Below are 27,970 nucleotides of genomic sequence, written 5' to 3'. Positions count from 1 at the left end.
TAAAATTACTAATAGAATTGAAACCCTCCCATAGCTTGTATACCTGGACTATATGGAATACCTGAAGACCATAAATAAAATTTACCTCTAAGACCCATAATGTCAGCATATGACTGCTTACTAGAACAACTGTTTAAACCTTGTCTAAACTAAGTTCTATTCCTTCTGTAGCTCCTGTTATATAAGAACACATGCACCTAATTTGCACCCAGTATTAGCAGCTGTAGTGTTAAATGACAATCATTTAACCATCTCCTTCAAACCTCATTCATTAAGAGCTGTGATTACAGCCTTGACTTGTTCTGATCCTGTCCTGTTTGCTAACTTTGCAACTTCCAGCAGCTGGGAGACCTTATCACCAGTAACAATAATTGACAGGCAGTTAATATGTTCCTTGGTTGTCAAGTTCCTGAGGGGTTTTTCATCCCAACGGAAAATCAAATCACATTATCTTGAAACTCAGCCTTCAGGGTTTCTGTGAACATTTTCCAGTGATTTTAACACGTGCGGTTGATGTTGAAATCTTCAGGATTTTTACTAATTAAACATGCCATTTCTGTAAGTAGCATCCCTGGCTGTCAGGTTTGTTCTGTCAAGATTCATTGACAGTGATTGAAATATTATGTTCTTTTTGGCTCTGAAACATTTTGAAAGGTTGGATTTTTCAACAGCAACAGCAGAACCTTCTTCATCATTTGGTAGATTCATCTGTGCTGCTGCTGAAAGATGGCTCCAATTGTACTGTTTGAGGATACTGTGGCTTCCTTCTTCCATTCACTTCTTAGTTCTTCTGTTCTCTTTTGCAGCTTGCTTGTAATCAGTTAGTCCCACTGTTCCTCTACAGCCTGCTTCCCATTGATCAATCAAGAATTCTGTCTTCTTGATTTGTCATTGTGAGGGCATCAGAGGTGGTTATGTCAAAGAAGTTGGATATTTCTGCCTCAGTCATTCTCCTTTTGTATCTGTGAGGCTGATATTCTGTTTTACTCTTTCTTCAAACTCTGATAAACTGTGTACAGTTTCTTGGATATTTCTGCCTCAGTCATTCTACTTCTGTATCTATGAGGCTGATCTTCTGTTTTACCCTTTCTTCAAACTCTGATAAACTGTGTACAGTTTCTTGGATATTTCTGCCTCAGTCATTCTCCTTCTGTATCTGTGAGGCTGATCTTCTGTTTTACCCTTTCTTCAAACTCTGATAAACTGTGTACAGTTTCTTGGATATTTCTGCCTCAGTCATTCTACTTCTGTATCTGTGAGGCTGATCTTCTGTTTTACCCTCTTCAAACTCTGATAAACTGTGTACAGTTTCTTGCTGCCTCAGTTATTCTCCTTCTGTATCTGTGAGGCTGATCTTCTGTTTTACCTTTTCTTCAAACTCTGATAAACTGTGTACAGTTTCTTGATATTTCTGCCTCAGTCATTCTCTGTATCTGTGAGGCTGATCTTCTGTTTTACCTTTTCTTCAAACTCTGATAAACTGTGTACAGTTTCTTGATATTTCTGCCTCAGTCATTCTACTTCTGTATCTGTGAGGCTGATCTTCTGTTTTACCCTTTCTTCAAACTCTGATAAACTGTGTACAGTTTCTTGGATATTTCTGCCTCAGTCATTCTACTTCTGTATCTGTGAGGCTGATCTTCTGTTTTACCCTTTCTTCAAACTCTGATAAACTGTGTACAGTTTCTTGGATATTTCTGCCTCAGTCATTCTCCTTCTGTATCTGTGAGGCTGATCTTCTGTTTTACCCTTTCTTCAAACTCTGATAAACTGTGTACAGTTTCTTAACTTTAGTAATTGCATTATCTTTATGGATCATTGGAATTATTGCTTTCTCCAGGATTTCTGTTACATGCATGATTTGCTATTATGGCACTTTGTCTAATGGTCTTCCCCTCCTTAATGTGAAGGTAGAGAAAGAATGAAAGAACTTGTCCTTTAGAAGGAAGTTTTGTTCCTTCAACCTCATCATCTGGTTTACATAAGTAATTTTTAGAATGAGTTATCATGATCAATCACTGATAGGTATCAATTATTCCTAAAAAAAAATGAAATTATTACAATATAATGAAAAAATTACAGTAAATAATTAATGATAATACTAATTAATTCATTAAATTTGTCCCACTGGTCTGTATACACCAGATTACAGGTGTACTGTACACATTTAAAAACAACTTCACAATGTGCAGATCATAGCTAGGACAACTGGAATGACAAAAATCACAAGTATAGCAGTGGAGAATAAATAACCAAACACGTATGTGAAATTACACACACTGTGTGCAACCCCTACATTTTGTCCAAATGACTTACAATTTCACCACAAGGGTTTTTTCATACATACAAAAAAGGTGAAGAGTTGGGAACCTGACTGTTACAAGTTTCATTTTGAAGAACTGTCTTGAATACATGTAGAAGATGATGTGCAGTATCGTTCACTCCACATTGATCAACACATTTTTATAGCGAACAACACATTATGATAGACTTGAAATAGAACATTACAAGCAGTTTTATATTTTATACATTGCACATTATGATAGACTTGAAATAGAACATTACAAGCAGTTTTATATTTTATACATTGCACATTATGATAGGCTTGAAATAGAACATTACAATCAGTTTTATATTTGATACATTGCACATCATGATAGGCTTGAAATAGAACATTACAATCAGTTTTATATTTTATACATTGCACATCATGATAGGCTTGAAATAGAACATTACAAGCAGTTTTATATTTTATACATTGCACATCATGATAGGCTTGAAATACAACATTACAATCAGTTTTATGTTTTCTACATTGCACATCATGATAGGCTTTAAATAAAACATTACAATCAGTTTTATATTTTCTACATTGCACATCGTGATAGGCTTTAAATAGAACATTACAATCAGTTTTATATTTTATACATTGCACATCATGATAGGCTTGAAATAGAACATTACAAGCAGTTTTATATTTTATACATTGCACATCATGATAAGCTTGAAATAGAACATTACAATCAGTTTTATATTTTATACATTGCACATCATGATAGGCTTGAAATAGAACATTACAAGCAGTTTTATATTTTATACATTGCACATCATGATAGGCTTGAAATAGAACATTACAATCAGTTTTATATTTTCTACATTGCACATCGTGATAGGCTTGAAATAGAACATTACAATCAGTTTTATATTTTCTACATTGCACATCGTGATAGGCTTGAAATAGAACATTACAAGCAGTTTTATAATTTAGCGAATATACAAACATCAAACAGTTAACCCTGAAGAAGCTGCAAAGGTGAAATGTTGGCTTGAATAAAAATAAAAATATTTTATATTTATATGGAGTTAAAGGTTATTTCTTAAGTTTTAAAATAAGAACTGACAAGTAGGTAGTATTTATATATTTAAATTTCTGGAAGGGTAAAGAGTAACTATAGATTTTATCTGTTAGGATATTACATTTATAAATAGTTTTAAGACTAGAAGAAATATTTAGTGGTTCAGTGTAACTTAACTTTTATTCAATTTGTGATAATATACATGCATCAAAGACAGTTAAAGCAGGTACACAGATATATGAAAGAAAATAACATATAGAAATGATAAAAGAAAAGTGACAAACAAAAGAATTCCAGATTCTGCTAGAAGACATTTTCTTCTCAAACAATAAAGTGTCATTTGTTTTGCAGCCTCACCTGAACCAAGAAACCCAAGGCTACCAACTATAAAATATCGTGTTGGTCAAGTTATTGTGCATAAGATTTGGAAATATAAGGGAGTTATTATTGGATGGGATGAAATTGCAAAGGTGTGTATTATGAACATATGATGTTTTAAATATATTTCACATAATTAACACTAATTTAAATTTTTAAACCAGATTACTACTAATGGGTGTATTGTCCCAAACGTTTTTGGTAATATCGTTTATTTTTAACTATTTTTACATGAATTACCCATAGTTTCACTGATCATAATACATCATGCAAAAATTTCTGAACAGATCTCTATTTGTTTTTTAGGTGAGTCAGTGTACTTTTACTACTTAAATTCTGATAATTTATGAAAATATTTTGGATCATTTATCTGTTAGAGAATTAAGAATGATTTTAACCAATAGTTTACACACACAATTTTTATATCATCATATTGGTGGAGATGTAGGTTACTACCCAGAATAACAGTAATAAAAGACTAAAGCTAAGAAAGACAGTTTTATGACTCCATGTCTTATAGGTATTGAAATTTTAAGAGAACTTAAGTAATTATTTCTGTTATGCAAGTCATAAAAAAGAGATTGTTGAAAATTTCCCCTTGAAATACTGTAAGCCTTTCCTTGTTGACTTTGTTCTCATGCTGCCATACAGTATCACCCCAAATTTTGAATGTATTACATAAGATGTATCGTTTGTCTATAATCTTTCATGTTAAGTGGGTCAAGAAGTCTTGCATACTTTCTGAATTCCTACCATGAATTGGATTTTCTTTTTTTGATAGACATGCTGTTCATCTTGCATGCAACCATTTTGTTTTTTTGAGAGAGAAATTTTGTGGTTTGTTAAAATCTTTGGCTAATTCACTCATGTTTCTAATGATATGAATACCTTCACTTCATGTCATCATTTTCTGACATGTAACCCAGATAATATTTATTGACCAAAGTATTTGGGTCCCCTGCTGGTACAGCGGTAAGTCTACGGACTTACAACTTTAAAATCGGGTTCGATTCTCCTCAGTGGACGCAGCTGATGGCCTGATATGGCTTTGCTATAAGAAAACAAACTAAACCAAAGTATTTGGAACATTAGTTCTCTGGGTTTCACTAGTAAATAGTAGGGTTTCTTGCATTCTGATGTAGTTTCATTTGAAGTATGGGTCAGATTCTTTACAGTGGGTGTCTGTCAGTTGTTGGTGATAAATTTCAACAATAAACAAACAGCACAGAGTCAACTTGTTTTAAAATTATATATTATAACAAGTTGAGCATGTATACAAATGTTCGTTACACTGTTAGTTATCACAGTTGTAGTCGCAGCTTTAATCTTTTCACAATGGTCAGGTGTAAGTTAAACCAAAGGATGTGTGTGTAACAATACATACATTAATTCTTTATGTATTCTCACAGAAACTAAGATTTTATTAAATATTATAAATACCTTTTACACAAAGAATAATAATATTTTAAATCTTTCTGATGCAAATATTTTATTTTATTGTAGTTATTTATACTCAAATTCTGAATGGTTTGAGTGCAAAGTGATTTACATTTTAGTTATAAAAATACCCATCTTTATCTTTCACTTTTCATATTTAATTTGCATAATCTCTAGAGGTTGGTAAAATTTATTACTTGTTTCTACTGGATTCAACAAAAGAACATTGAATTATTAGTGTTAGTAGAACAAATAAATGTACTTATGGTCTAGACATAAATGTACAAGCATGGGTTTATTCCATTGAATACAGAGTTTGCAAAATTAGAAATTTTTCATAACTCGGAGAAGGGTCATGTGACAAGAAGATGAAATTTAAGTATTTTTCAGGTTGTTTTTTTTAAATAAAGGAATTAAAACTTAGATAAAACATTGAATTGTAACATACATTACAATGTTAATTTCCTTGAGACAGAGTTATAGTAAACTTGTTTAATTACATGTTGAATGTAATTCAGTGACTTGTGTAGAGAGGAGTTTAAAGGGGGTACCCATTATGAAAGGATAAAATAATTATATTTTCATTACTTAAAGTCCACACAAAATGGTTAAATTATTTTAGGGCACAATTAACCAAACAAATTATTCTTCTCTACAGTGTTATTACAATACAATCCATGATAATTGCATTTTGAAAATCATCACTATACACTCTTATGGCAAAACTCACAATCATGCAGCCTATATTGAACTATCAAACTGCAATTTTTAATGCATATTATTTATACCTCAATAGATGTCTAGAATGATTTACACACTACTAGATATTATGATGTAATAATACTGAATTTAAATGAGAAAAATTCAGAAGGTGCTAGTAACAGGACATAATATAAACAATCACCAGTTTATAACTATTAAACTCTGCAGCATATGATTCATAAACAAACTTGTGATAAACTCTTGCTTCTAAAAATAAGTATATTTTTTCTTTTTATATATTTAACAGGGTCATCACTTTTTGTTTTCTTTTCTCCGAGAACAAACCATTTCATTTTTTCAGGCTTTTTTACGTTTATCTAAGAAGAATAATTTATTCTCCAACCTTAGGCCTGATAAAGCTAATGCTGAACGTTTCTTGTGTCTCAAGTATGTAAAATGTTTAATGTTTAGGAAATCCTGTTTCACTTAGTCTATGATTCATTACAAAACTCCATTTTGGAATATATATTTTTTTCTACCCTCTTCTGGCAATTGGGTTATAGCTGATGCTTTTAACAACAGTGGCTATTATGAAAGACCTAATTTGTGAACAGTGGTCATTATGAAAGCTCTAATTTATCTTGTATTTTACATTTCTCTTGCTTTTTAGAAGGATCTGTTTGTCCTTTTAAACCTTGGACCTTAGGGGTTGCTCCCCTTGTGTTTTTAGCTTTGCCCAATAATTGTGCTTATTTTATAACTGTCCTCCTCAGCTCATTATCATTCTCATTCTCCTAATTATTTTTCAGGAACATCTGAATGTTTTACATGTTTTTCTTTTTGAAGCTCTTTTTAACTTGGTTTCATTTACCTTGTGGCTTGCTTGTTATTTTAATTTATTAGATTCTGGAGCTATTTTACATCACTCTTCCTTCCAGTATATCTTACTTGCATAACCTTGTGTTTGCAGGTGTTCCTTCCATATTAAAACCTTAATCATGTGAAGCTTATCAACAGGAGCTGAATGAGGATCTGATTGTGTGTTTTTGTCTTATGTTGTCCTTATTATTTTATTCTTTAGACTTGTATAACAACTCCTCCTTATGTTGTCCTTATTATTATTTTATTCTTTAGACTTGTATAACAACTCCTCCTTATGTTGTCCTTATTATTATTTTTATTCTTTAGACTTGTATAACAACTCCTCCTTATGTTGTCCTTATTATTATTTTTATTCTTTAGACTTGTATAACAACTCCTCCTTATGTTGTCCTTATTTTTATTCTTTAGACTTGTATAACTCCTCCTCCTGTTGTGTTGTCCTTATTTTTATTCTTTAGACTTGTATAACAACTCCTCCTTATGTTGTCCTTATTTTTATTCTTTAGACTTGTATAACAACTCCTCCTTATGTTGTCTTTATTTTTATTCTTTAGACTTGTATAACAACTCCTCCTTACGTTGTCTTCTTTATTTTTATTCTTTAGACTTGTATAACGACTCCTCCTTACGTTGTCTTTATTTTTATTCTTTAGACTTGTATAACGACTCCTCCTTATGTTGTCCTTATTATTTTTATTCTTTAGACTTGTATAACGACTCCTCCTTATGTTGTCCTTATTATTTTTATTCTTTAGACTTGTATAACGACTCCTCCTTATGTTGTCCTTATTATTTTTATTCTTTAGACTTGTATAACGACTCCTCCTTATGTTGTCCTTATTATTTTTATTCTTTAGACTTGTATAACTTGTATAACGACTCCTCCTTATGTTGTCCTTATTATTTTTATTCTTTAGACTTGTATAACAACTCCTTATGTTGTCCTTATTATTTTCATTCTTTAGACTTGTATAACAACTCCTTATGTTGTCCTTATTATTATTTTTATTCTTTAGACTTGTATAACAACTCCTTATGTTGTCCTTATTATTTTTATTCTTTAGGCTTGTATAACAACTCCTCCTTCCCTTTTTTGGGAGGGAAGGGGATATTATATTCCTGTCCTTGACTTTTGGACCTTCTGGTCCATAAGATTCTTTAGTTTGAATTTTCACATGTTCTGATTCACCCACTATTTTCAACTAATATTCAGGTTTGGTTCAATTGACAGTTTACCATTGTACATTCCCTCTCCTTACTTCTAGGTTGCACCTGCTTTATGATGCATCCCACCTGGCACTGTATTTTCATGCCTCATTTGGCTGTTTTTTTACACACAGAAGGTCTGCTATTTCTTCCTTTGGCCTTTTTCTCTAGGCCCAATTGACTAAAATGTGTTTTGAAATTGAATGACATTACATAATTCAATGATCAGCCAATCACACCACAGCTTGTTACCATCCTCTCATGTGATGTTTCCTTAATTAGTATGAAGAAACTGTATATACTCAACTGGGTACAATCACACCACAGGTTGTTACCATCCTCTCTTGTGATGTTTCCCTAATTAGTATGAAGAAACTGTATATGCTCAACCAAAACTACCATCTTCTCTTTAATGGGCACTCTTCAGATCATTCTCCTATTTTTATGGATGGTTCAAAAGTGGAAGACTTGGAGATATCTTATGGCTTACTGTGATTCTGTGGCTGTTTGTAGGATCCCCTGAGTTGTATATTTCACTTGCTCTGGATCATGTAGCAGGTAAGAAGTATCTTCAGTGACTTGTTTAACTGTTTGAAATCATTTGATTTCAGTTCTCACCCAGATGTCTTGGATATTCAGAAATGGTTGGCTCATTTCTTTTGTATAATCCATCTGTACTAAGTTTTTATTCCTGGTCATGTCAACATTTTGTAATAAGCTCCCAAATGCTACGAGCAAAGCAGATATGTTTTAGCACTTTCCATGAACTTGCTTGTCTCTTTTTATGGACTTCAGATTTGTCATTAAAGGCAATGCTCTTGCCAGTTGGCAGCCATATTTTGATTAGCAATATCAAAATAAGGTTGTTTTTTTTCACATAATGTCTTCTGTATCTGTCTTTTTTTAATGTAGGAACCAGAGGGAGGAGATTGTTTTAAAGACTCTACATTGGGCACAGTTTCTTTTAGAAGGAACTTGTTACATATTTGTAGCTTTTGTTACACTAAAGTCAGAACTGCCCACATTTTGTGCCTTTGATAATCAGCAATGATATGATTTTCAACATTTTGTGGTTTGTCTTTGACACCTAGAGACTTGTAATATGTTCCAGATTGTTTTTTTAGCTCTTCTTTACAGATTTTAGGCCTTTTTTTAATGTTTCAGTTTTTAGCCATGTTTCATATAATACACACCAGGGCATTGACATTTTATTTTCTACATATAATTTGTTTGTTTTGGGGGGTTTAACTACCTTTGTAATCTCTGTTACATGTATATAAGGCTTGCCAACTGCAGTCAGTGTATGTTCAATCCATCTTCAAATGTTTCTGGTCCTGTATCCTGCTACTAATGTGCTTGAGTACACCCTTATAGCAGTTTAGATTATTTTATTCTTTCACTGTAACTTTCAGATTTATAACTTTTTATATCATTTTTACACCCACTCACTAGTTACCACCTTTTTTGTTTTAAATGAGAGTATTCTTGCCCACAGTATTTGAAAGGAAAGGTTATTCAATGTTTATTTTACATTTAGAATTAAAATAGATACTGTTGAAGCACGTTCACATTTTCTTTCCCACAACCAAACTAAATGTAGTTTTCATTACAACTTTCAAAACAACTGAATTAAGTTAGTAAAGCAGAGCTCTTATAATAAGTCACATTGAATATTGCAGAACAAAAGGTTATGGGTAGGTGATGCATGCACTGCAATTTGTAAATGACATTTAAAATTTTGAGTCATGTTTGTTGATAGTATGAGAACAAAGTCAGTAAAGACTAGACTACAATATTTTAAAGTTAACTATCTGGTTGAAATGTATTTTAACTTTAAAAATATAAAATATTTTACCTTTAAGATGGACGGTCATCACTCTTGCATGTCTTTAGGTATATAATGTAAGACAAGAACCAGTGACACATGGCTACAACTTCAAAGATCACTGTTTTTCTTTCATTGAAGTACTTTAACTTTATGTAATCTGTTTTTCTTACTATTTGATGAATTTTGATTTTCTGTCATAAGTGAATGTCATGAAGGTAAACTGATCACGTGAAATTTTATATTGTTTGTTTGCCACTATTAGGCTCCGAAACAATGGTTACAAGAAATGCATGGGAATAAAAATCCTGTAAGTATAGATTGTTCTGTCTTAACTTGGCAAGTTTTCCATTATCTAGTGATTGTGTCATAAATTGTAGTCCATTGTTGTAAAATGTATTCCATAACTTTGGGTCACAGGTATAAGAATGATTATCAACATCTCAGTATCAGATGAGATACGAGAAGCCCAAGAGTAGGTAATGGATACTGTTGTCTATCTGCCTTCCCCCTCTATACTGTCAGTTCACAATCAGAAATGACTGTGTGTAGGTAACTCATTTCTAGATTTTTGCAGAATTCTGAAATAAAGCAAGTAATAAGTTAAAAACAAAACATTATTATAATTTAAAGATGGCAATGCTGAAAAATAAAGAAACAAGATAGAGATGAATACACAAAACCATTTAAAAATCATTCCATTAGTTCTCAAATTTTTCCAAGAATAACATTTAAATACAACTAAATGTTAAATTCCTGTCAAGTGTGTAGATTCAGGTTTGAATAAAAGTACTTAAACTGAATAGTACTATATGGTCTTACATTTACTAATAACCATAAACTAGTAAGGTTGACTCAGTACTTACTGACTGCCTATATAGAGATTTTGGTATTGTTTTCTGTATTCCTTTCTACATTGTATTTAATTTTTTGTAAACTTTGTGTTTATTACTTGTTTCCTTTCCTTTCTTTTTAAAAAAAAGTCATTGAAGTACGTTGTTAAGTAAACATTTGTTATATTTTTATAATTCAGTATTAATTTTCATTGTTTATATCATATGAGTTTTGTCAGTTTCTGTAATTTTGGATTACATTGGGGGCTAATGAAACTGAAATGGTTCCTTCAGGATGGTAGAATTACCTTGGTGTGTCATAATATAAAAGATTGTGTAATGGAGATGTTGTTATTTTGTATATTTTATGAATGAATATTATATGAGTGTTTAGGTTTTTATTATAAGAGAGTTAAAAGCAGATGATTATTGGAAGTTATATTTGTAATTCATTGATAGCAAACAGATGATTTAGTAATAAACAAATAAATAGTATGAGATGAGAAGGAAACAGCAGACAGACATAGACAATAGCAGAAGAGAGTAAAGTCATGGCCAAAGAAAAGTTTGGTGTGAAGTTAACTGCCTTGGAACTAATAGGCCTAACATTTAATATGTTCAGTAAGACTACCGTGTTTCTCCGAAAATAAGACAGGGCTTATATTAATTTTCACTCCAAAATATGACACTAGGGCTTATTTTCGGGGGATGTCTTATTTTGATATATTAAAAAAATGAAGTTACAAAGTAAAATTATTAAACTAACCATTTAAAATAAACTATTATTAAACTATTAAACTAACTGATTAATACTTAAACAAACTAATTAACTAACTATTAAACTAATTAATAAATTAATTTTTTTTATTTTTTTCCTCTTCCTGCCACTCTTAACTAGGGCTTATTTTAAGGGTAGGGCTTATATTAAAACTATCCCCAAAAATCACATTAGGTCTTATTTTATGGGTAGGTCTTATTATCAGAGAAACACTGTAACAGTAGAAAAGGAAGAATAGTTTATTCTGCCAAAGAGTGGTTTTAAAGTAATTTAAGCTGTCTGAGTGCACTTTGAAAAAGGAATAGAAGATAATATATTATTGGAAGAGCAGTATATGGCTGCAGTAGCTCGCACCACATTGTCAGTGAATTATACACAGAATACTAATGTAAGAGAAATAGGTAAAAGTAGTTTGGTTTATCAACTGAAATTCTAAAGTAACTGAATAGGCTTAAGTAAACTTTTGTCACGAAGAGAACCATATAGTGTTTATCCCTGTGATCACAATGTAAAGTATTTATTGTACATCCATTAAACTAGTTTTGTATATACATTATTTTCAACACAAGTTGGGAGTGTGTTGTTTGTGTATCTTTTAATTTATTACTAGCAAGTCACAGACACCTACTGTAGAAGAATTCTAAGTCCAACAACACGGTGTGTGTGTATAGTATTGAGAAGTACAAGTAAAAGCCTTTAATTGACAGTTGGCAAACACCAACTGAACATGTAATGTGTTGGGCTGATGTTAAGAGGATATTCACAGAACCCTTACCTTCCAACTTCATGCCTTCTCACTCAGTATGCATACAGTTAACTCCACCACATGTTAAGATCATACCAGTTAACAGGGAGAACATCATACACATCCCATACTGTGAAGTGTGACACCACACGTACACACACAGCTACCAGTCTTTGTCCCACTGGAAAATGAAGAAAAGTAAACCACTGTATAATGTATTGTTTTGATAACTTGTTGTTAAAGTTAGATATGGATAACATGTACACCAATTTGTATAAACCCTTGATTACCTTGAATATTTATTTATTTATTCATGTTCACTCAAAGTTTGGCAGATACCATGCTTGTGCAATGAAATGTCACAAATAGTCATTATATAAGAAAAATTGCTGTCATCTAGTGACCAGAAATGAAACTATTTATGAAATATGGAAACAATATATATTTATAAACTGAACTCACTGCTAAGTAGTAGTTTTCCTTTCATTATTTCCCCAGAGAAATGATTGTACAATAACAACAGAATAATATGAATATTAAGCTGTGAAACACTTGGTAATAGCTGTTAGGTGCTCAAATAAGGCTGTAACTGAACTTCAATAGTTATTTGTCAGCATCATAGAAAAACAGATTGAATGTGGTGTCCAATATTGTTTTGGCCTATCCATACATACTAAGCACCACCATGTCTAGTAGTAGCCTATATCCATGTGTTTTTTGTTTTGGTGGATATCTGATTTGTAATTATTCAAAGTAGGTGTATGTGTAGTTCTATAAGACTAAGTAATATTAGTAGATGCCAGTGATTTTTGAACCAAATGTACCAACTATAATTAAGTGTAAAGTGCAAATTTTTGTACTTAAATTTTGTGTTTATCACTTGATGTAAACAATAGAATGTATTGCTTTTTTGTGAGTTAACCCTGGTAATTGAAGTCTTGTTTGCATAGGACGAGATATTTAATCATCATTTATTTTTACTTACATTCTTTGTAGCTTAACATAATATGAGCTGTTTCCTTGGTATGCTAGGGGTTGGTGATCTAATTAAATGGAGTTCTTAAAGATCAGAATTTGATTAGGGTTAAAAATATAGCTATTACTAAGTGTTGGTTACTAATACAAATTACAGTGTGAATTGACTTATTTTACATTTGTTTGATTTGTTCTTAACTTTTTAAGGTATTGACTAGGGTACCTCATCTCAACTTATTCAGTCAAAAAAACGTTTAAGTCATGCTCGAGTATGTACTTACAGTTCCTTCATTTCTGTTCTCATGCAAGCCATACATACAGACTTAATAAGCAATATTTTTTACAAAAAATAAACACTATTTTAGAAAGTGTAGCATAATATAGGTTGAGTATGAAAGTTAGTACAAATTCACTAGATTCATAACATATTAAGATGGGGTTATCATGATCTTTATTGTTTTAATAATATCAAAGCTCCTGCTGTCTGATAGAATCACAAACTGTTGATAAATTAAAAATCTTGAGTTTTTTTCAATTTGAAAATCTTTTTTATTTTGGTAATCAAAGAATTTCAACTTTGTCACTGTTGTAATGGTTTTACAATTTTCACAATCTCTGTTTTTGTCTAATATAATTTCTTTATATCTTGCAGCATGTGGTAGTTACAAAAGTGTGAAACTTTCAGTTTAAACTTTTATGTAAATAATAATAATAGTTTATTCCCTGAAGCATTGGCTACAGATGCCTAATTATGCTGTACTTGTGGACACCAGGGACAGGATGACACCTCAAATGACCTATATTCCTGAAGAAAATATTGAAATTATTAAAAATACGAGGGTAAGATACCCACTTGAGTTTTCTTTCTTCTCCTCACCATCTGTTATGTTGACGTTACATTTTTGTTTACACATTTTTATTGAACTCAGTGTTTTGTCATTTTGATAAGTAACAGAATTGGTGTAGTCAGCAGAGGATTATGTTTGTTTTAACCAAGAATTCAACTTACGTAAAGAAACACAATGACGTGAGAAAAAAGGAAAGAAATAAGTGTTAACTTATAGCAACAAAAGTTTGTTCTTTTGTGAATATCTGGATGAGGCAGGTTGTAATTACATACTCTGTACTATATAATAATCAAAGAGGAACAAACAACCTTTATGAAACTTTATACATACTGGATGCTTGATATTGAGTTTTTCTTAAATAATAAGAAAATTAGTAAATATGTGAAATTTTATGATAAATCTTTGGACTTTTTTGCTTTTGCTTCATAATATTTCACATCAGAAAGTTTTTCAGTAAAATGTGTTATGAGCTAAATAATTCAAGTGTTAAAACCTATAAGCCTGTGCTATGCTATTTTTGTATGCCACAGAGTTCGGGTTAACTTCAACTTTTGTTGGGAATTTGTTGGGATGCATAAGATTTGATACCCCTTGCTACTGAATATATACCGCAAAATGACCCATATGCAGACAAGCACAAGTACTGTGTTTCCAACACTATATAACAAACTAAACAACATACAGTTTGCACACAGCTGTTTACAATCAATTTCTAACAGGTTTTATCAATAACAATAAATTGCATTAAAAATGAAGCCATTTTAAAGTACCATTTGATTAACTCTTTCACTTTAGGTATGCCAAAGTGTGCATGTGACAACCTTTCACATTCAAAATGTAATTAAACTACTTTGTTATTAGTGTGTATTAATAAACTTTAGGAATGTAGATTTGAAATACTTTTGTTTTTCACATGTTTTCTATATTTGTTGTTGTAAAAGCAAACAAAACTTTTTAGTTAGCTAAAATAAATAATTATAATAATGATTTTTATGAGGTAAACTCACAAGTAGTCTCTGAGCTATGTTATTTGATAATGTAATGTAAGCTTTGCCACATGATTTGCAATTTATATGGCACAAATAATGAAGATAGTTCAAAGGGTTCCAAAACATAAAATTTAATTAATATATTATTAAACTGTATACTTTTACAAGATGCAAGCTACTTAGGATAAAAAAACTGATTTTCTGTTAAAATTTGCATTTATTTCAGAAAGTAAATAGTGGAAATCTGTAACTAGTTTCTGATTTGTTATCATAACAATGCTAGCCCTCAGTGATACAGCAATATGTCTGTGGACTTGCATCATTAAAAACCAGGTTTTGATACCAGTGGTTGACAGAGCACAGATAGCCCATTGTATAGCTTTGTGCTTAACTCCAAATAATCAATCTCATTATTCAATACTTACGTTGAAACTTGAGGGATCTGTTCTGTAAGGTCCTGGTTTAAATACACATTCAAATTTATGATTGTAGTCCCCTTGGTGTGTATTCCTATATGTGGTGATGGGATATCTCAAAGAAGGTTCTGTTCTTTCAGTTTACCTCATCTTGGATCTAAACATCCATCCATGCTTGCCGTGTGTGTTGATCTGTGAAGGGGAGGAGAGGATTCTCGTGGTTGAGGGGTTCAACTAAACACACCACTTTGGCCTTGAGTTCCTGCATACTGGTTGTCAACCAAGTACCAGTGTTGGACGTTGTCTGATGCTTGTGTTTAGGTATAGTGCTGACGAAACCCTGGCGTTGCTGCAATGTCCTTGTTTGGCATTGTAGTGCATCTCCTTATAGGGCTCCATGGTGGGTGGGGTCAGTGGACACCAAAATATTATTATTTTTTATTGTGGATCCCCCAAATGTAAATTAAAATAGTAAAAAAATAGACCATACATAGATGACAATGTCAGAATAGGGGACTAGCATCTAAATATCAACCTTTCTTCCCTCTGTTGTTTCTTGGTCACCATACAATATCAAATTTGTAAATTGCTCTCTTTGTTAGTCATTTCATCTCAGTCTGTAGTTGACCGAGATCTATGTTTTGGATGCCTTTATCCACATTCTAGTCACTTTGTGTTTTTTTCCTATTCATCCATGTAGTTTTTCTGTTCTGTATATCCTCAGTCCCCCTATGTTCACATTGTGAAGGACTTGATTTCATCACATTCATGGTGTCTAATTCACTTTAAACTAATGACAAACATCTTACCTATTCCCGTGCTCACTTCTCTTCCTCTTCATTACTCCAGTAATTTGGGATGGCCCATCAGTTTTCCTAATCCTTACCCTCATTCTTACTTACAGTAATTCCATCTGACTCATCTCTCCTATTCACCTTCTAGACCTTTAACATCTAGTCACTATGTTTTACACCTTGCATTTCCTTTCTGCACCTAAGGTACTCTCTCCTCTATGAACAGCAGCACATCCAGAACCTTTCCTTCCATTTGGCTGTGCACATGTGATACCTTATACAATGGATGTTACTCAACCCAACTGATGGAACCTTTTCAAGATCCCACAAATCCACTTCCTTCTCTTCTGGTGAATCTTGCTTAGTGGCTAGACTTTTCAATCACTAGGTCTCCCAAAGTGATTATTCAGAAAGTAAATAGTGGAAACTTATAATTAGTTTCTGATTTGTTATAATTACGATGCCAGCCCTACAAACAAGGTTTTTATAAAATAGGATGTTATAACAGTTACCACAGAGAACACTTGTTGAGAAATGACATGTATATATGTCCTTACATATGAATATAATTTTAGTGAGCACGATAACGCTAAGTAACGAGTTTGCTGTTGAACTGTGAGCACGATAACGTTAAGTAACGAGGTTGCTGTTGAACTGTGAGCACGATAACGTTAAGTAACGAGGTTGCTGTTGAACTGTGAGCACGATAACGTTAAGTAACGAGTTTGCTGTTGAACTGTGAGCACGATAACGTTAAGTAACGAGGTTGCTGTTGAACTGAGCACGTTGAGGTTGCTGTGAACTGTGAGCACGATAACGCTAAGTAACGAGGTTGCTGTTGAACCACGAGCACGATAACATTAAGTAACAAGGTTGCTGTTGAACCACGAGCACGATAACATTAAGTAACAAGGTTGCTGTTGAACCACGAGCACGATAATATTAAGTAACAAGGTTGCTGTTGAACCCGTTGGTAATCGGATTTTCTTGTATATAGATGCTGAATTCGTCATTAACATTGTTTAAAGTCTTAAAATAATTTGAATGTTTAGCTGTGTTATTTATTTACAAAGCATTTTCAAAATTCTTTTCTTTCAGATAATGCATCCTATCTTAGAAGATTATTTTGAAACATTTGATGGAGAGCAGTACATACCACGACCATGGCTGAAAGCTGTCTATCCACATGATTGAATATATTGTTGGTGTCTGTATTATATTTTTGACCACAAAAGTACAATTAATTTTGGACTGTATTCAGTAATTGATGAAAACAGTCATCCGTCATGGAATGTTAAATTATGCCTGATCTTTTAGAATATAATGATGGTGTTGAATATTCTGTGACAGTTCTTTAAAGCTGACTCTATTTGAGATGCATTAATATGTACATTATAAAATGTTAAATATAACTTACTATAGTTATATGATGGAAATATGTAGATATGAGGTTTTACCACAAGGATATTCTTATGATGAATTATTAGTACAAGCAACTCTCACAAGTTGTATGTGTTGAAACATACCTAGTTTCATGATTATTAATTTTTAACTGAATCTTCTGTTTTTTCTCTACTATCTTCATGAATCAAAATTTACATTTTTCTTTCGTTAACTAGATTAAACAACTGATCCTTATTCCCCACCATGTTTTCTAAATTTAGGTATTAGCATACTGTGTTTAACTTTTTTATACAAAAAATAGTAATGTATTGGAATATTCTTTAATTTTTATACAGTTTAAATGTTTGTTAACTTAATTTGAAGATTTGACATCTTAGGTATATTAACCCTCATCTGCACACCTTTGGAAAGTTGCACGGTGGAATACCTGGGTCTAACTGGACTGAAGCACAAAATTAGCATTATTGTAAGCTTTGGGTTGAAATTCAAAAAACTAAATGTAATACAACACAAGTTTTATTAGAGTTAACATGCAATATGAACAACATAAAAATACATATGTTTTAGAGGAAGTATGTTGAGAAATGCAGAAATTACAAAATTATATTGTATACAAATAAGTAATATTAAACAATTCCATATACAAACAGTGTATCAAAAAAATGACAAGTTTTAATTATACTCCATTATCCATCAATATATGATGACATTACTAATAATAGTAAAATAAAACAATATACACTTGGGTTTTTCCAGACACAAACACAAATGTACTCTTTTAGAAAGCTATGGATTACAAAATCTAATAGGCAGGATAATTATAACAATTATCAAACAATGTTTTTATAAAATAGGATGTTACAACAGTTATCACAGAGAACACTTGTTGAGAAATGAGATGTATATATGTTCTTACCATGATGATAAGTAAACAGACAGACCAGATGATCCTGTACTACTATGGAAACACAGCTTATATAATGAAATGAACTTTTATAAATTTCTTTTGTATGCTATAGAGTGAACTACGTGTATACTAAGGGTGAAAGATAGTATGGAGCCTGTGTAGATTCCAGATAAACACAAAATTATAGTTTTTTACTCCATATTTTTGTTTTGTTAACAGTAGTGCCTCACTGATCCAGGGTTTCTGCTTGACAATTACATGGGGTCTGTGTGGACCACAGGAATGCTAACAAGGGTTTAAAAAAAATATATATTTTACCCGTAATTCCAAAGTACGAGTTTTGTGAATTATAAAAATAAGAATATGCTTCTGGATTTATTTGAGCAGATTGGAATTTTTCAGAGACAATTCTGGTTTTTCCATACAAGTGGAACAGTTTCAGGTTTACAGTGCTGCATTTACATTTACTGTTCTTGAGTTATATAATGTTAACTTACAGAAACATAGCCTGCTACAGTAACTGGAGCAAGAACAGCAGTTATTAGCATCTTATACATTTATTCCACTTACTACAGTAAAACAAGTTCAGCAATATTTGAACTTGATATTCTTGAAAATATAACACCCTCTAGTAATTATTTTTATTAATGAAAAATAACAAATGACATTTTAAAACATTAGTATTAATAATCATTGTTTTACTTTAATTTTGATTATGGATATTTGTAAACCTATTTACAATATCAATTTGTTATTGAGTGTAAATAGTAAATACTGTTGCTAAAATACTTATAGGTTTAACATATAAACCCAGATGAAGTTATCAAGCCATACTATGATATTAAATTAATTTTTACTAGAAGTAGTGCTTGGTTTTCTCTTATTAAATTATGTTCATTTAATTTTGTATTATATTATTTAAAATAAGTGTTTATAAAATGTATTTATAAGATAAAATATAATCACAGTTTTACTTTATTTCTACTGTCAAGTGAATGAAAATCTTGTCTGTAGTTGTGTGTAAGCTTCATCTTTAAATATAATTTGTTGTTTCAAACTCAAGTGATGTTGAACTAGAGTTTATACATTTCTCAAAGTTCATGTTTGTATTTTAAGAGTACATTAAGAGCAGAAAAAGCTTATACCAGATATTTCAATGCTCCATTGTTTCTTGTGTGAAAATTAATCTAAAATCATAATCGTTTTAAGCATATTGTATTCTTTTGCTGTAGCTTATGATATGTCTGCTACAAAACTAGCTTTAAGAAATGACCTAATAAAGTAGGAAACCTGAAATTATAGAAGTTTATATGAACGTTAGTTCTTTAATGACTTAGTAAGGATAGAGTGGTTGAAGGTTTGCTGAAGTACCTTCATGACATGGTTTCATGTACTTTCTTCAGTTATAGTGCTGTAATGTCTTACAGAAAGTATATAAAACATCAAAACTTGATATAAAGAAAGTAGCATATGCACAGACTGTTACTGAATGTCGACATAAGACATTACTAGTTTCGATGAATGTGTGCTTACTGCTATCACTAAAAGATACAACTTAAAGCACTTACTAACTTTGTATTGTGTTCATAGATAAATAAATAATTCTGGAATTATTAGTTAAATTGTGAAATGTAAATACAGCAATTTTATTTGGTAGTACCAAACTCTACACATGTTCAGGTCTTGACATCCCAGCTAGTTAGAGGTGAATCATTGTCTTTAGGTGAAGAAAATGATAGGTTGCAGTTTTATTAGATATATACGATTTTGTTATTTCAATAACAAAATAGTATTTTAAAAATGAAAATATTATGATGGCTGTGATGTGGTTTTAACCAGTAGTTGATTTTACTCTCAAGAGATGGTGACCAGTCTGAAAGTTGCAAGTACAAATTCTCTTCCTGAACATACTTTCCTTATAGTTGTAGGGACATTATAATATGATGGTCAGTCCCACTGTTTATTGGGAAAGAGCAACTCGAGAGTTAGTGGTCTTGATTAACTGTCTTCCCTCAAGTCTGTTGCTTCTAAATTAGGGACAACTACTGTAGATAGCCTGTTTAGAGTACCTGTGTGCAATAAACAGAGTTGAAAGACAGTCTCGCTTGTCGGCGTGATGAGAGCTGACGTTACTTGAAACTATACTTCTTGTCTGTATCTCTGTTCTTGTTATAATCCACTCTTAATAAGTCATGAAGAAAACCTGTGTTAAACTTAGTTGAATAAGTAATAGTCCCAAACTAAGTTGGTATGCCAGAATACAAGTTTCTTAAAACCATGCCTGTTAATGTTCTCATTGTGTTATTATACACACATGTGGATAATATTACATCTTAACAGGATGAAAAAAAATTAATGGTGTACTTTGTGAAATGAATTAAAATTTCATGAGGAATATATCTAGTCAAAACTGTAACTTTAAAATATATTCATGTCTTTTCTTATGAAGTAGGAAATTAAAAAAAAAAATTGTATTCACCATGCATAACTGTGTATCAAAAATACGTTGCATCAGTTTGGGTTGAGAAAATATTTATGAACCTGATGATGACCGAAGAAGGTCGAAACGTTGTTCACTCTTCTATGTAAAATATTTTCTCAACTCAAAGAGCCGTTTTTGCATATATATTTCTCTACAAGTGGGTTTTCTCGACATCACTGATGTTGAATCAGTGCTTGGTATTAGTGTAAAAATTACACCTGAGTATTTCATTAAAAAGGATTGTTTAATAAGAATGTTAGATTGTGGTTAACATGTTTATAAAGATAAGTGGTTCTCAGGTTCAGATTATAACTTTGATTTACATAATCATAGGATAGCAAATGAATGTTTAAATCACCCTTTATTTTATAGAAAACTATATTCTTCTGTTAAATTCTTCCAAAGTGGTGGCTTTCACTTCTGGTGATGGCAAGTCATTCCATTAATGAATCACCCTGTTAGAGAAATAAAATTGTCTTAACTAAAGATTAACTTGTATATATATTTTGTAATCTTAATCTTTCTTCTGAGGTCATACTTATCTCTTCACACAGAAAACTTTCTCCTCCATGCCTTGGTAGTTTGCATGCTTCCTCCATGCCTTGGTAGCTTGCATGCCATTAGCAATTTCCACCTGAGGTTTATTATAATTTATGCTACTACACAATGATATTATTCAGAAAAGCCTCTCCAACAATAGGAGGGTGAAAGCCTCCCTGCACACTAGCTTCCTCTATGCTTTATCATTAGTGTCTTCATTCTGTTCCTCATCATTAAACTAGTATTTTTCTTCAATTTAATGAGAGTTTGGACACTGAGGAAACTTAATTTCCTTATTTTTTTTCTTCAAACTATGAACACTTGTTCATGTAATGTTTTCTATTACAGGTATGAGTGACTAATTTCTTCACAAAGCTCATGGCTTATGGAGGCATGGTGCTCATTGTGGATAGGACAGTGAATTCCCATTCTGTCAAATACATCATCTTCACTCCTTTCATCAAGAATTCTCTTTTTATTTGTTAGGTAAATGAAGAGAAATATGATTGTTTCTTCTCCTAGGGCCTTGCATGGCCAAGTAGTTATGGTGGTTGACTCGCAGTCTGAGGGTTGCAGGTTTGAATTCCTGTCCTGCTAGACATGCTCACCTTTTCATGTATGGGGGCATTATAATGGATGGTAAATCCCATTATTCTTTGATAAAAGAACAGCCTAAGAGTTGGCAATGGGTGGTAATGACTCGCTGCCTTCCCTCTAGTCTTTCACTGCTGATGATGATTTGTTTTTGAAAGTAAGCTCAAAGCTACACAATGAGCTATCTGTGCTGGGTCCATTGATTAATTCTCTCTACATTCACACACTTGATCTGCTAGTAGATGATTGAGCATGTTCCTATTCTTACCCCTTTTAGTGATTAATTTCAATAGTGTTTGTTCTGACTTCTTGGATTTTTGGCAGTTAGCCACAATTGGGTGATCCATTCCAGAACCCTTTACTTTCAAACTCTGGAGCATCCTTTTTGGACTTATTTTCAATCTGTTAATTTCCACATCTGCCATATATCAGATACTATGAACTGAGTTGCAGAATGCTGCTCTTGGCTGAACAGTGATCTGCTCACAGAATATCTCTTCTCCAACTTCCATTGAGGGTTCTCCTTGAGGACTCTACTCAGTTTAGTAAGTCCACTATTTCTCATGCTGTTTCTCATCATCTACTCTTTATGCTTCAGCCCTGGCTGTTGCTGCCTTCTGTCAGGTCTGCTCTTTTGATTCTTATAAGGCTCATCCACCTTTCCTCTAGGTCTTGTCCTTGACTACTTGACCCTATTTGTGGTACTCTCTTCTGTACTGGCCCCCTGCTAGTACAGTGGTAAGTCTACAGATTTATAACACTAAAATCAGGTGTTTGATTCCCCTAGATGGGCTCAGCAGACAGCCTGATGTGGCTTTGCTATAAAAAAACAACAACAACACACTTTTATACCACCTGACAACCCAACCCTCTTCCCTTACAAAGCTTACTCTGTTGCATCACCATCTGTTGTTTTCATCTGTAACAGGATCTTGTCCTTCATGGAGTTTCATCTAGTCTATCACTTGTGAATATGACTTTCCCATCTGGTAACCCTTTTCATTCCAGGGATCTTTATACATTGTCCATCTACCCAAGTGGAGGTGTAGCATATGATGTTGGCCTGTCAGTCACCCCTTTCTCCTAATAGTTCTACTGTCAGACACCTTTGCTTTCCTTTTCCAGGCTGTTATACACATGTTCCCCACCATCCTACTTCCCACATGTCTGTTCCTGGCTGATCTGGCATTGGATGAATGTTTGACATAGTTATTAGGCATCCTCTTCCTCCTAAAGATCAGATGACAATTTTCTCAATGATGCCTGGTTTTTAACCACAGTTTACCCACCATTTTTGCATTCACTTTCCTACCATTGCCTAGTGTCAGGCTCCTGGGTGATTTAGTGTTAGCTATGTTTTAGGTGCTCACATGTGCCCAGCCTTGGTTGTTGAAAGAGAAGTTACTTTTTCCTTCAGCTTCCTGGTCATGAGGTGAAGATTGTTAAGACCCTTCTTCTACTCTTGATCTCATATGGCCGTGTTATTATTCTGCCCTTAATTTTAAAATATGGGACTTTTTGCATCTTCCTCCCTTCAAATCTGGGTGAAGAGTGTACCCTGGAAAAGATGTGATATGGTCTTTCATGAGTGTACTCCTCTGGAGCCCCTTTCTGTGGAATGTCACACTTCATGGATTTCTTTCAGATGCTTTCTGAACATAGCTCATTTAGAAAACTTTTGTACTTGTCCCTGTACCATATCAATGTAGGATTGTAGTTTTCTGTGTATTGCCTCTAATGTTAACATTTTCCTTACATGAAAATGTATTTCCAAAAGATACCTCTTCACAAACTTCCAACCATTCCTTGTTACTTCTGGTGCAGTTTAGTGTTCCTGGCATCATCACAGAGTGAAGATCATAAGTGCAAAATGAAAATGTCTGATCTTCTAAACTTTTACTGAAAACATCCATCCCATTTTTCTTTGAGTCTTGAATAATAAAATTACAGTGAAATCCTGTTTTGAGAATCTAGAGTAATTTCATTCCTTCCTTCTAATAGCTGTGAGATGTAACACCATAATCCTTCTCTCAGATGAGAAACATTTGTTTATATTGCACACTCTTTTGTCTCTGGGTTGAAGTGGTGAACTCATTTCAATCCTTAGTTATGAACCTATTGAATCCTTGGGAATACATATTGGTTTCAACAATTCAGTCCTGCTTCTGCTCAGGTGACAACATGTTTGTAACCCCTCTGGCACTGACCACACTAGTGTCTAAATTATTACTTGAAATGCTTTCCATGATGCTGTATTAAGGCTCTAAAGTAACCTGATACTTCCCTTCTGATAGCTGTAGACAGTGCTTCTCTCAGATAAGGAAGATTTAATGCTTTCTTTATAACTAGAGATCATTCAATAGAACAAGTGGTTCACAGAGAATCTTGTGATGCATTTAGGAGTAACAGGGTCTCTCGTTTGGGTTGGCATTTCACTCTCATAAATTAATTTTTCACATACAGTTGAACTTTTGATGTATAAAATATACCTGGTTTCTTTAATGTTCCTGCCATCTAGCTTGATGATGTATTCTGATTATGGACACATTTTGAAAATTAAAATTGTACATTTAAAATGATGTTTATCTAAGAATTATTTTATATATCATTCTTCCTCCTACATTTTGTACACTCCCACAGTAGTGGTTAGCTAGCCATCTGTAGATACAGGAAGATGTTGGTTGTTATGGAGAAAATCTTCCTGGCTGATGATGACGTGATGTTTGTTGTGTATAACTGGTTGCCAAAGGATTGGTGTTAATATGTAGGAGGAAAATTAAGTTAGATATATCAAATCCTTTGAGAAATATTTTTTTTCCACAGAATAACTTTGTGATGTAAATTTCAAAATATTTTCAAATTTGATTTCAATATTAAAGTAGAACCCTTATTCTAGATAGCTTATCAATATATATATATAAATTCTTAATAGATCCATGTTGACTGGTAATTATTTTTGAGATTTGTAATAAGTATGTGTCAGCTTTTGAGATAGAAATGTTACATTTCAATTATGCACACACAATTTTAAGTTTGAGAAGTAGAACGTTTTATGTGTAGAAACATTTGAAGACAGCTATTCACAAGAATATAATGCTGCCAGTGTAAAGATATAACAAGATCAACTACACAATAACAACAGTAGTTTTACATCACTGAAATTCAGGGTTCAGTTCCTTACTGTGCATGTGGTTCATTGTGTACATTTGCACTAAAAAACAAAAACATTTTTAAATTATATTTTTGTTTAATACACTTATTTTTAGTGACCTTTCTAAGGTTTTATTATGACTACAGTGTTCATCCCATTTTTTCACTGCTAGTAACAAGAAACCTGTGATCCTGAGTATATATTTTAATTTTATAATAGATCCAAATTTATGTTTGTTAGGATTGATTACGTTAATAAATATTGAGTCAACAAGCTTTGACCAGTTAATATTAATGTTCTGGTTTCTTGGTTGAGAATCATTTAGAATGTGACATCAATAATTTTGTGAATAAAATTGTATTTCAAAAATTGTCTCTGTTCTTTCATGTAATTACCAACTATAATATAATAATGTAAACAACACAGATTGAGTCATATACCAAGTAAAAAAAACTCTATCCTGATGGTTGTAACAACTAAATATTTCATAGCTTGGAGTTTTTCATGCGAGTAAACTTAAAATTTAAGTATAACGTAAGTGACTGGGTAATAATGACATGTTAAACTATCAGGCTAGTGCTATAATAGGTACAAGTTATTCTTGATTGGATACATTTTATTACAGAATTTTCAGAAAATGCTTGAAACTCTGACTTAGTGAAGGTCTTGGGGTACATGTTGATGGCACAGTTTCAACATGCCACACAACTATCGGAGAAGACATAGTTTTTTTTCTTGTTAATCTAAAACACTATAAATATTTCTGGCACACAAATGGCTACTCACATAGGCTTTATAGCAAAGAAAATTGTTACCATATGTAGATAATTTCCTGGTGTTACAGTTATATATTATGGAAGATGTTGTAGAAATAGGTTGGTTGGTTGGTTGGTATAATATAGTCTCTCTCTAAAAGATATCAAATCTGTAGCAGTGTAGGAAAATCAGTCATGCAAAATTCAAAACAAACCAAACTGTTACATAACAACAGACCCAGGTTGAAAGCTATAGCTTCTTTGGTGATGGGATTTGAACTTATAACTGACGGATTGAGAATTAATAATCCTACCCACCATGCCATTTCAGCCTGTTGTACTAACTTCCAACATACAAGTATAGGTTACAAAATAATTATGAAGCCCAATCTCCATTTGCCAGTTGTTACTGAATTACCCCACTTTTGAAAAATACCACTCACTATCAATAACTGGACGAAGGCCAGTTGAATGGATAAGACTAAACTTCAAAAATGTTGGCTTGCTTTGGTGAGCAAAATACGTCTCGAAACATTGTACATAAAAGGAGAGCCTCATGCGAGTACAAAGGTAAGTCTACAGATTTACAATGTTAAAATCAGGGGTTCAATTCCCTCAGTGGGTTCAGCAGATAGCTCAATGGGGCTTTGCTGTAAGAAAAACACACATAAAAGAAGAGTTTAAGTTTATAGGTTTGTATGTATATGTATTTCTATCTCGTGTCTTATGAACAGTGTTTTTCCATTTCCTTTTAAATGAATTTGAAATAAATACTAATTTTCATTTCAGTCCATTTAAGTATATTACATGCAGCACTTATTTAAGTTCAGAAATCTGTGTGTGTGTTGATAGCAGTCACATTGGGCTGACTGCTATGTCCACTGAGAGCAGTCAAAACCTTGAATTTAGTGTTGTAAATCTGTAGACTTACTGATATCCCATCTGAAACGGAAGTTGGTTATTAGCTTAGATCCGTTCTCTGACCTGCTTTTTTCTTGTGTAAACATATTTTGTTTCTACAAACTCAGATGATGTCACTGTTTGTTTGAAATTAAGCATAAAGCTACACAATGGGCTATTTCTCTTCTGCCCACAACAGGTATCGAGCCTGGTTTGTAGTGTTCTAAGTCCACAGACATGTCACTGGAAGAAGGCTGATGTCATTGTCTAAAATTAAAGGTTTAATAAAGTTTATTTCTTGTTGCAGCCCGACATGGCCAGGTGGGTTAAAGCATTTGACTCGTGATCTTAGGGTCGCAGATTCAAATCCCCATCGCAACAAACATGCTCACCCTTTCAGCTGTGGGGGTGTTATAATGTGACAGTCAATCTCACTATTCGTTGGTTAAAAAAATGGTAATGAGTAGTGATGATAAGTAGCTGCTAAATCAGGAATTACTAGCGTATAAAGCTCTCGATAACTTTGCACAAAATTAACTCACTTATCGTGAACCCTTGGTAAGACATCAAGAAAGTTCCAGAAGCTTCGATATTGTTTGATGATGAGCACTGGGTAAGTGTTGTTAGTGTTACATATTGGTTAATTCTTTTTTATTTCTAATTTTATTTATTATATAGCGTAGATTAAGGTACTGTATTTAATAAATTGAGTTTATTTAAAGCAACCCTACAAGTTTAAGAATATTTTCACTTATCACTCTCACAGGTATATATTTTCAAATTGTGATTATAAATAATACATGATAGTTTTAGAGGGGAAAACTGTTGGTCGCCTCCATATTTGCTTCTGACACAATATTTTTTTATACCATATGCATGGCATTCAAATAGTTTTATTCATATGCCCCTAAAAACCTGGAGCTCCATTGTTCCATGGAAGGAGAAAGCACCCCAGATCATGATGGAACCTCCTCCATTGTGTCGTGTAGAAAATGGCTCCTGTGGGATATCTTTATTGTGCCAGTAACGTTGGAAGCCATCTGGACCATCCAGGTTAAATTTTTTCTCATCAG

At 32.6% G+C, this 27,970-nt stretch overlaps 1 protein-coding gene across 2 annotated transcripts in view; it reads left to right on the top strand.

Moving 5' to 3' along the window:
• LOC143223760 (uncharacterized) overlaps positions 1 to 25,611 on the top strand; it is a 45,880-nt gene extending 20,269 nt beyond the window's left edge. For both annotated transcript variants that reach the window (XM_076452161.1, XM_076452160.1), the window contains exons 4-7: positions 3,708 to 3,826; positions 10,052 to 10,096; positions 13,847 to 13,957; positions 17,263 to 25,611. In XM_076452161.1, coding sequence (XP_076308276.1) covers positions 3,708 to 3,826; positions 10,052 to 10,096; positions 13,847 to 13,957; positions 17,263 to 17,358 — 371 coding nt within the window. In that variant the 3' untranslated portion in view covers positions 17,359 to 25,611. The remainder of the gene's footprint in view (positions 1 to 3,707; positions 3,827 to 10,051; positions 10,097 to 13,846; positions 13,958 to 17,262) is intronic.
• The last annotated feature ends 2,359 nt before the right edge of the window (positions 25,612 to 27,970 follow it).

The sequence above is a fragment of the Tachypleus tridentatus genome, chromosome 8 (assembly GCF_004210375.1).
Source record: "Tachypleus tridentatus isolate NWPU-2018 chromosome 8, ASM421037v1, whole genome shotgun sequence".
Lineage (NCBI taxonomy): Eukaryota > Metazoa > Arthropoda > Merostomata > Xiphosura > Limulidae > Tachypleus > Tachypleus tridentatus.
This window is presented reverse-complemented; position numbering and strand designations above follow the sequence as displayed.